The following is an 11,022-nucleotide window of genomic DNA, read 5'->3' on the forward strand; positions in this document are numbered from 1 at the left end:
GAATAGAATTTTAACGCAGAATTATTGTACGAATGGGAAAGTAGAAATCAATATATTTTATTAGGAAGAGAGATTTTTTAGGAATTGGGCGGAAAGTTAAAATTTCAGGATTTTGTTTTTATATATAGTATAGATTGTATTACACTATTTTATAATAGTATAATAGAATTTTAACGCAGAATTATTGTACGAATGGGAAAGTAGAAATCAATATATTTCATTAGGAAGAGAGATTTTTTAGGAATTGGGCGGGAAGTAAAAATTTCAGGATTTTGTTTTTATATATAGTATAGATAGTGGTGGACTTAATAAGTTTCTTCATAATACTCCAATGTGAGAATGAATTTGAACTGCCATACTCTAATAATTTTTTAGGGAGTGTTTGTATTAGTTTAAGCATAGTAGAATAAGTTCCACTGTGTGAAAGTAATAACTTGAATCGTAGCTGGATTAATCTATTTGTAAGTCATCATTGTGTCAATGGAACTCAACAGTTTTATCACTTGTAATGATAGCATATGTCATCATACATGTCCTCACAGTCTGTAAACTTTAGTTTGTATGAGTTTTATCTTGCAACCATTATATATTCCAGTCATTATGTTCATTTGATAAAGTTGGGTGACCATATCCTTATTTTTAAAGTTCAAAGTGATGGCACAATATAATCAGTAAACATTGCCTACCTGTATTTAAAATGTGTTCTATCAGTTTGGTTTAAGACCATATCTCTCTTTTATTACTCATTACAATGTTTTTAATTTTTTTTTTCCATTGTGATAGTTGAATCATTTCATTTACTTATGTTCCTTGTTATACCTCAAATTTAATATTGATAGACTTTACTTGTCAATAAACAGATTAATTGAATGTCACAATTTGACACCAAGGTAACCTCAATATACTAAGCCTCTAACAATTGTTATTTCACAGTTACTCAATGTTTGACCTTGTAAAAATACATGAGTTCATTGTTTTTGGATTTTAATTTGCAGGTACAAATTTAGTTGCAATCCTACTCTTATATTTAATGCAATTCCAAAGGTATATGGGGATACCCTTCATTAAAGTGTAATCTTTTAATTATTAAAGATTTACTAAGTCCACATTTTGTAATATATGTTTTATTATAATACCAGATGGAAATTGTTCATTTTCAGGTAATGAAAGTTCACTGCTTTTAAAAAAGTAGCAATCCAATATTTCATTGCTGATTCACAAACTGAGTTTGGAGGTAATACAAATGTGAATACGGTACAATTCTCTATCTCAAAATTTACTTACTTATATTCTAATGAATATCTAAAGAGTAGTAGACATAGAGAGTCTAGCAATGTAATTACTATAGCTGAATCTGTTGCCATTATGTTTATTCATTATGTGCCTTCACACACTGTTGTGGATTGGTAGACTGGTTGAACAATCCAAAAGGAACATTCCATGACCTGTCTGTTCATACCTGCAAAAAAGTTAGGCAATAGACAAAGCATAGTACAAACATAAGATAAACTGTTTTTAACACCTAAAACAGTAAGTAAAAACCATAACATGCAGATAAGGTAAAAAATCCATATATATAAGGTAAGAAATAAAATCAGTAAATCATAAATTTTAAAGCACTTCAAAAGAGTGCATAATGTCACCAATGAGCCTGATCCATCACAGAGAATATGCACTTAGCAGTGCATATTAACAAAAAGTGTTACACAATACTGAATTATTGAAATTTGAGATTTTGAAATCCTTAATATAATTCCATTCTACTTTGGTTACTTAAATTTTATTTTAGGTACTAAAAGTTGAAGTTTTAAAGCTTGTAAATCAATGTGAAAATGGTTGGGGAGCCAGAGACATGATACAGGGTGTATGAAGATATATGATCTATCTAAAAAGGAGTATGAAGACATAACATAGAAAGGTAAATTTTTTATTCTATATTCAATACTTAGTTATATGAATCTTGATTCGAGATGTGCATAAGTATTTTTTAGCCTTATTGTTGTTCTTGATAAGCATTGAAGGATGTAGGAGAGAATACTGTTTGTAAGTAAAACATGCATATAGAATAAAGAACAATATAGATAACAAAAAAAAAAAAAAAAAAAAAAAAAAGACAAAGCATGAGAACAGCCTTGGATCACTTAACTTCTTGGCTTGATAAGAATTGGTGTAGTAAGTTACTCTTTGTTGCACCTGTCTCCAGTGGTTCATCACTGTCATCCATCCAACCTTAGTTTTCCCAGATTCACTCTCCTGTATCCAAAAAAAAATAAGTTATACAATGAATGAATAAAATTAATTAACTGAATAGATTGGTTATCTACCTCAGACCCCTCCTCTTGACCTTCTTCATCAATCATCCGAAATAGATGGTCATGTTCATCATTCAAAGAGGGGTAGCATATTAGAGTTTCGGCCTTCAGATACTAAATACGTGCGAACCAATCTGACCCTTATAGCTTTCTTGTACTTAGTGAATAGTAAAGAGTAATCTCAGAGCTAAATCACTAACCACTAACCATTATTTATAGGAGTTCTGTGAAGGCTGAAGAGTGGGAAATTCAAATTAACATTGAGGGATGTAGAGTTCCAAAGGAACTCAACCATGGAAGAACAATAATGGTGTTGCACCGGAATATGAAAAGTATAGAGGCATAAGATTTTTGAATTGCTATTCGCAATATATAAAAGGATAGTTTAGGTTTATTGTTTAATTAATTAATAATTAATTTTAATCTCAGATCTCCTTTTCAATGTAATTATTATTGTTCTGTAAAGAGCTGTTATTAGGAACAACTTTCAACCTATATGGGAAACCTAAAATGTGGTTGAGTATTAGTTAGTCTTTAATACAAATACAAATATTTTTGATAATAGTACAAGGGTGTTGCTATTTGCACCCCCTTTGACTAAAATGGGATATAAAGTACATTGAAAATCTAAAAAGGTGAAAAATTATAATAAATACATAAGTGGTGTAAATAGTCTAATGGGTGATCAAAATGCTATTTGCACCCTCTTATTCAAACCACATTTATTAGATTTAAATAATAATTAATTAATTCAAAATTTAATTCATTAAAAAAAAAAAAAAAGAAACTCCCCGGTCACCTTCTCCGGTGAGAAGGTAGGACTGCCTTCTCACCGGAGAAGACGACCCAGGTAGAAACTACCTGGGTTGCCTTCTCCGGTGAGTGGTTGCCTTCTCCGGTGAGAAGGCAACCCGTGGGTAACCTTCTCACCGGAGAAGGCAACCCAGGTAGTTTCTACCCATGAGAAGGCGACCACTACAAAAAACTGATTTTTTAGCGACATACACTTAGCGGCGGTTATATATAACCGCCGCTAAATGAGTATTTCGCGGCATTTATAACAACCGCCTCTAAATCTTGTACTAAAACTTAAAAAATTAATGATTAGTAACTATAATCCACGGAAAGCATTAATTTGTTATTAACATGGTCGTATTATAGCGGCGGTTATATGACCGCCACTAAAACTCACACTAAATTATATATGAGAATGGTTTCTCCCAAATTCTATTTTTCTCAATTCTTCCACAATTCCCGCCGCTAAAACCCCAGCATTAATCTCAAATTGTGCGTTCCATCTTCATCTCCCATACCTTCTTAAATCTCCATCTCCAATACCTTCTTAAATCTTCAATACCTTCTTAAATCTCCATCTCCAATACCTTCGTGCATTCAATTCCCAATTCAATCAAATCCTTCCTGGACCGTTCATTTTGCTTGTAGCCGACGGAGTTCGTCGCCGACAACGGAGTTCGACGGAATTCAAACACGAGGAAGCCCAAGCCGCCGGAGTTCGTCGCCGCCGGAGTTCGCTTTCACTTCAGATACATTTTGTTGCTACGGTAACTGTACTAGTCTAGTCCTTTACAGTTTGCTGCTGTTCGATTACTACTCGTGACCCTACTTTACTACTACAATATATTTGAATATTGTATCTAACAAATGGATATATGTAGTTTGAGCAGAGGTTAGAAAATTTCTGATCCCTTAACCCTAATCTCTCATAGGCTAAATTGTATAGAGTTGAATTTCGGACATTTGATTTGAGGGCACTTGAAATACTTGTGTTTGAATGAATTGGTTTTACAATCAGATATTGTAATACACATTATGATGCTAGAAATCTTTAATGAAATTAAATATTAAAATAAAATTAAGAAAGCAACAGAGGAAAACTATGGGAGGTTTAGGAAGGATACAAGAATAATACTTTAGTATAAAGAGGCAAAGACAAAGCTCCTGCCAAGCTTAAATGAATTTGTTCTTGCATTAGTGATATTTGGACCTAAATATAGTGGGAAATAATGTTTTGCTTACAAGTACAATTTAGTTAATGGTTTGCTTACCAGAGAAGAGGTTGCAATGTAGAGACATATTTAGTATGCCTTCTGATTACTTGGACTCCACCTTATAGAGCCATTTGTTAACTGATATTATGTGTTGTTAGATTAATGGTTTATATTCTGGTGCATTTAGTACATTAAGATAATGTGAAAGTTATGATATGCTACCTGCAATTTTCTGCTTTCTGCAAGGAGGTCTGAGTTTGATTCTGCTATATAAGTGTTTTCTTTCCCTTCTTTAAATTCATGTGCAAAGCTGCTGTAAGGGAGGGTCTATTTGCCAATATTATATTATTTTGTTTATTTTAATGAAGTGATAATCATCGTCATTCTTTTCTTCTTGGATAGTGAAACCGTTAAATTTGGACATAAGCAACCATATATTGAAGCACGCAAGGCTGCTGATCAATCTGCCAATCTCCATATTGCTATTTTTACCTACAATGAAAGCACAATTTCTGCTCCCTACAATAATCTTTAATTTTTCATTTAATGTGTAGATATGCCAAGATCAAAAAGGTTCACGGATATGAGTCGGTCAAAGTCTCATCAACAATCTTCTTCATCAACACATGAGCAATTGTTGAATGATGCACCACTTGAAGAACAAACCCAGGATAATGAAACACCTCAAGAGCAAGCTCAATATAGTGAGACACGACAAGACCAAAATGATGAAGATTTGCAATCTTCATCTAAAAGGAAAACGAGGACTGCGTGGGAAGTTGATGTGATTAGTAAGTTTACATTATTATATTTATTGATTGACATGTACAAAAAGTCTAAATAAATCAATATATTCATTTAGTTTCATTTATTGACAGATGAAAGAAGGATTTGTGAGGAAGAAAAAATTAAAAGTTAAAGAAGTTTGGACACTCCCATTGGGGGAAAGAATCATAGTCCCATTTGACAACTTTGATACACCATCCACCGACGCAGCTGGATTATTTACTGGAACACTTGCAGGGTTGGCACAGGAAAGTAGCACATTTCCAATCAATTTTACTGATTGGAGATTGATGCCAAAGCAATATAAAGAAGATACATTTGCCAAAATAATCAAGGTAACAAAATAGATTCAATTATTTGCTATATTCAAAAAATAAATGTATAATGCTAATAATTACATTTACTATGATTTGAAGCTCAAATTTCACTTCCAAAATGATGAGATTGCAAAACATTGGACACTTCAAAATATTGGGAGGAAATGGAAGGACTTCAAATCTAGGTTGTGGATAGAGTTCTATGATCATACGTTAAATCGGGATGAACTGATTAGTAAGTGTCCAATTGGAATTCATAGAGACCAGTGGTCAAGTTTTGTCAACTATCGTTTGTCAGAAAAATCTAAGGTAATGTTTCTGAAATCTGTTTGCTTATTATTTTGGTCATATTTGCCTAATGTTTTAGTATTGTACTCTATTATTAAGAAATGTGCAGAAAAAATGCTGAAAGTAGAAAACAACAAAAAATTGCACATACTTGTGGATCAAAGAGCTTTGCTAGGAGAAGGGCTGAGATGGTATTTGAATTTGTTTTTTTTTGTTTTTTTGTTTTTTTTTTTTTTGTTTTTTGTTTTGTTTTTTGTTTTGTTTTTTGTTTTGTTTTTTTTTTTTTTGCAATTAACTAAGTTGAATGTTTATTTTTGTTCTTTAACTATTAACAATTTAATTTTCATACAAGGAAATTGAGCTCGGGCATAATGTTAATCGCTCAGAACTATGGATTGATACCCACAAAGTAAAAAGAGGGTCATCTGTTAATGAAGAATGTAGAATTATCACAGTAAGTATGTTTTAATTTATTTTGAATAGGGTTAGATGTTACACTGCAAATTGATATTTGTTTAATGTAGGAAAAAATCATAAATGAAATGGAGAAAGGCTCATCTTCTCAATCACAATCTATTTCACAAGATGACCCTCTTGGCAAAACTTTAGGAAAAGAGCACAACGGACGTGTTCGTGGGTTAGGTTTTGGACCATGCCCATCTAAGGTATTTAACAATACTTTAAGGATGAATGACAAAGATTATGTGTCCACTTTGGAGAAAGAGTTAGCTGCAACTAAAGCTCAATTGCAAGTTCAAAGTGATAAATTGCAAGTTCAAAGTGATATGCAAAAGGCCATGGGAGGGGCTCTTGTTGCTATTTTGGAAAGAACTTTTGGCAAAGTTCCTGAAGAATTTGCTACCTTCCTTAACCAAACATCTCAACCAGTAAGTGCATTTTTTTTTTCAAATACTGATTTATACATTAAGAAAAACGGATTGTATGCATTTCTATATTGTTGTGCAAACACCATTGATTTCATTTAACTATTTAGAGTCGAGCATTGAAATTTATACTATGAAATGTAGGTACCCGATGAAGGAAGCAAGCAACAATCTTCACAAGGGAGTGGAAAGCAAAATTCATCCTCTAGTCATCATGTTAATGGACAATCTTCTACATGATATGCAACTGTAAGTAGTTTCATATAATCTTCTATATGAACTTTCTGCTTTGGAAGATTAAAGAATCTAAATTTGTAGCACCAAGTTAATGTTGAAGCTAGGAAATCCTTTACATTCTTAATCTATCATAGGGTTCATTGTTAAGGTTCTGCAGTTTCTGGGCAATGTAGGACTGCAGATTGGTCATTGGTTGTTGTTAAGGCAACTCTCTTCATTGTAATGGAAAAAGACCGAGATGTCCAATTGACTGTGAAGGCTGGAAGTATATAACTAATAAAACGGAAAACAATTGCACATTTTCTATTTACATGGACTTCTTATTCTAGAGCGGTAGAAATCGGCTATGAAAATGTATTGGTAGATGTGATGATACAGTAATGATATCCTAATTGGACACTGTCATATTTTATGTTTTTTCTCGATAATGCTTGGGCTGATATTTGTTGTTAAATGTGCAAGGTTGCAGAGAGACTCACAGTTGACGAGATACTTGAAAACTGGATGAAGATAAAACCTATAATAGTGGAAGAATGGAATGAAAACAGAAATGAAAACCTGTGGCTATCGCGCTGGGGACCGGAGCAGCATCTCATCCCTAATCGAGACTCACCTATGTCTCTGGTATGGCTCCAGCTTCCTTCTCTTCCCATTCATTTATTCGACGCAGATATGCTATCACAAATTTGCGCACCTGTTGGAAGAGTTGTGGCCCTAGACTCTGCAACAATCCGACGGACGAGGCCTAATATTATGAAGGTGAGAGTTGAATTGGATGCATCTAAGCCTTTGAGCGATCGAATTTTGATTGAAATAGATGATGGAAAAGGAATTCCAGTTGGCTTTTGGCAAATTGTTGAGGCGGACAGAGTACCACGATACTGTTCAATTTGTGGCAAATTTGGGCACAAAATGGAATGGTGTAGAAGAAGGGGTGGTTGTGAAGTGGAAGGAATTGGGGGTAAAGGCTTGGCAGAGGAGATGGGAGCAGTTGGACCTCCTGTTCGCCAAATGCCAGAATGAATTGTGCAGAGATGGCTAAGACTTTTGAATACATCCTGGAAGAGGGGAAAGATTCTCAGGGAAAAGAATCAGTGGAAGGCCTAAAAGCTGACATGATTACACCTGATCGGGTTACACCTAATCTGGAGGCAACACTGGCTTCCCTTGCTGATGAAATCATTGGTGAGGCAGCTGCAGGTCTGATGGAGGAGATTGCAGAAGAAGTTTTGAAAGAAGGTGATCAGAAGGCTCCAAGATGGGCTGACATGGTGGAGGAAGAAGCTCAGGCTGAATCTCCTGCAAATGAGAAGGTTGATGTGCAGAATTCTAAGGACAAGCCTGCCAAGGCTTTATCAAAAAGCCAAATAAACAGGATGAAAAAGAAACAACGAAAGGCCAAAAGTGCTGAACGTGTTTGAAGAATAATGTTTTGAACTGTCAGGGAATGAAAATGCATTAGAGTTAAAGACCTAGTATTATTTTATCAATATTAATTACAATTGATTTTTTTCAATTAAATGTGTACATAGAGTTTATTTGTGATTGCAATACGCATTTGAATATAACGATTTTTGAAGAAATATAATTAAATGATAATTATAAAAATATAATAATATAATTATAAAACAACATTTAGTGACACTTAATTATGAAAACAAAAAATTATTTAGCGACACTTAATAACCGCATCTAATATTTTAATAAATAAATAAAAAAAATATATAGCAACACTTACAAACCGCCGCTAAAATTTATTCAAAAAAAATTTATTTATTTAGCGGCGGTTACAAACCGCCGCTAAAATTTATTCAAAAAAAAATTATTTATTTAGTGGCGGTTACAAGACCGCCGCTAAAATTTATTCAAATAAATATATTTATTTAGCGGCGGTTAGAAGACCGCCGCTAAAATTTATTCAAATAAATATATTTATTCCGCTAAATGAATTCAAAACCGCCGCGAAATAAATTTCCCATGAATTCCCGCGGTTGTAGAAAACCGCCGCTAAATGCTTCGCGACACACTATTTAGACGCGGTTGAATAACCGCCGCTAAACATACTAGTGGCGGTTTCGAACCGCCGCTAAACGCCTGTTTTGGTGTAGTGGACCCACTGGGCTGCCTTCTCACCGGAGAAGGCAGCCCAGTTGCCTTCTCCGATGAGAAGGCAGTTGCCTTCTCATCGGAGAAGGTAACGCTAAGTTTTTTTTTTTTTTTAATAATTTAATTGTAAAAAAAAAATTAAAATAAATATTATTCTTTTGACCATATTAAATAATGTGGTGTAAATAGCATTTTGTAGTTAGCACCACCTATAAAGTAGTTTGACCTATTATGTAGGTGGTGCAAATAGTAAAAAGGGGGGTGTGAATAGAATTTCCCTAGTACAAATACAAATACAAATACCGAGACTAAACCAAAACCCGAAATTTTATGGCTTTAATATATAGAGAGATTTTTCCTTTCCTACGTCTATTGAATTGCAATTCATGGGGTACCTTATAAATTAGAATTTAATAAAAGAAATGAACTGTAATTCGGTAGAATCGTAATTCCCTTCAATCAAAGAATATAATTGAAGTTTTCATTGAATTATAATTTAATTACAATTAAATTACATCCAACTAAATGCAATAGTGTATTAATGCTTATGGGTTAGAGTTCGTTTCATTAACGCGTGAATTCAGTTGTACACATCCAACACACGGAATAGGAAGATTCGAAGCAAATGTCAGCATCCGACAAAGGTATTGGCATATTTGGGCAACAGTGTCCTATACTTTCAGGACCATCTTAATACTGTACTGTAAGCAATTTTTGATCGAAAGTGAAAACAAATTTTGCCAAAAAGTGGTCAATTTGCTGGATATATATTATATAGTGAAAAGGCCATAATGGGTGGATTGCCCTTTTTTTTTTTGTTTTTTTTTTTTTTTTGTTTTTGTTTTTGTTTTTGTTTTATTTAGATAATTAGTTTTTTGTACGCGCATTGCATGAATGAGATAATGTCCAATAATTATTTTCAAATAAGTACTTCAAAGTATATCAATGCAATATTATATAAGTGATGTTCATGCATCGGTAATTGAATATTGGGTGTTGAATTTGTTTATTTAAATCGGTAATTCAAAGTATATAAATTCAAGATAATATATGAGAAAATGATTATAATTGTCACTAAAATAAATGTTTACATCTTTATAATAACGCTAGTCTAAATACTTAGTCTAAAAACGGTAGTCTAAATCAATACTACTTTTGGTTTAAATCTTCTCTAAGTCTTTTTAGTTCTCTTTTGGGTAGCATTGCCGTTGTCTTCATCTTCAGTACATGTCATGTATCTTTTTTTTTTTTCTTTTTATTTGTTGTATGTCTTGTGCAATTGGGTTACTGGTGATAACATAGAGAGCATCACCATGTAATGGGATTATGGTATTGGAAGTTTTAGATTTACATTGTATATATGACTGCGATCTTTGTTGTACTATGAACTTTTTATCTTACAAGCGCCTATTGATATTTGGTAGTTGTAGTTTTCCCCCACATGTTTCATGTGTTGTGAGATTTGTGTCATAGATTATCATGTGAAAGTATTGAACAAACTATTAATATTTATTATATTTCTATAAAATACTTGGTAAATAAATATATAACATATTTTGTATTATAACTTTGATATTTAATTATAAGATAATGTAAAAAGAAGACAATGAGCAATGTAGTGAATATAAGTAATGAATTTGAAGGTAAGGAATCTTTCGATGGTATAAAATAAATATAATATGACAATTGAAATTATATCTCTTTTTAAATTTTTTATAATGAATAATTTGTTTTGAATAATGTCAATATAGACATTTAATTCTAAATTAATAAAATGCATATTTTTTATTTTTTTATTATAGATACCAATTTATTTATTTTTTTTTGAATGCTACTAGCTCTATTACATTGTAGTATCTGTTCATATACTTTCTCAATCTACTAAAACACAGAGAGCTAATAACGCCTCCACTGAGGCTCGAACTTACAACCTTCCAAATGGAAGTCCAACCCGGATACTATTAGACCACATAGTCCTGGTAGATACCAATTTATTTAATTTAATAAAAATAATAAAGTGACATACATACTTTTCATATACAACATTAAAGTTATTGATTTTTTTTTTTTTTTTTAAATTTCC

At 32.6% G+C, this 11,022-nt stretch overlaps 1 protein-coding gene across 3 annotated transcripts; it reads left to right on the top strand.

Annotated features, from left to right (window-relative positions):
* Positions 1–3,432: 3,432 nt before the first annotated feature.
* LOC109146971 lies at positions 3,433–8,412 on the top strand. 3 transcript variants are annotated; one of them, XM_019294620.1, is made up of 9 exons: positions 3,433–3,874; positions 4,876–5,112; positions 5,200–5,442; positions 5,524–5,733; positions 5,811–5,903; positions 6,065–6,166; positions 6,237–6,599; positions 6,741–6,845; positions 7,296–8,412. In XM_019294620.1, exons 3-8 carry the CDS (start codon positions 5,200–5,202, stop codon positions 6,834–6,836), a joined length of 1,107 nt encoding a protein of 368 aa, XP_019150165.1. In that variant the 5' UTR covers positions 3,433–3,874; positions 4,876–5,112; the 3' UTR covers positions 6,837–6,845; positions 7,296–8,412. The 3 variants fall into 3 exon arrangements, with proteins under 3 accessions (XP_019150165.1, XP_019150166.1, XP_019150167.1); XM_019294621.1 differs by having other exon boundaries at positions 7,303–8,412; XM_019294622.1 differs by lacking the exon at positions 7,296–8,412 and adding an exon at positions 6,991–7,283.
* Positions 8,413–11,022: the final 2,610 nt, after the last annotated feature.

This window comes from Ipomoea nil, unplaced genomic scaffold, assembly GCF_001879475.1.
Source record: "Ipomoea nil cultivar Tokyo-kokei standard unplaced genomic scaffold, Asagao_1.1 scaffold1956, whole genome shotgun sequence".
NCBI classification, from domain to species: domain Eukaryota; kingdom Viridiplantae; phylum Streptophyta; class Magnoliopsida; order Solanales; family Convolvulaceae; genus Ipomoea; species Ipomoea nil.

What these genes read in the sequence shown, in the direction of transcription:
- LOC109146971 (XM_019294620.1), top strand. Translation starts at nt 5,200, where the DNA reads ATGAAAGAAGGATTTGTGAGGAAGAAAAAATTAAAAGTTAAAGAAGTT. An exon ending in CATTTGCCAAAATAATCAAG is followed by an intron (nt 5,443 to 5,523) that starts GTAACAAAATAG and finishes TATGATTTGAAG; the next exon opens with CTCAAATTTCACTTCCAAAA. An exon ending in GTTTGTCAGAAAAATCTAAG is followed by an intron (nt 5,734 to 5,810) that starts GTAATGTTTCTG and finishes CTCTATTATTAA; the next exon opens with GAAATGTGCAGAAAAAATGC.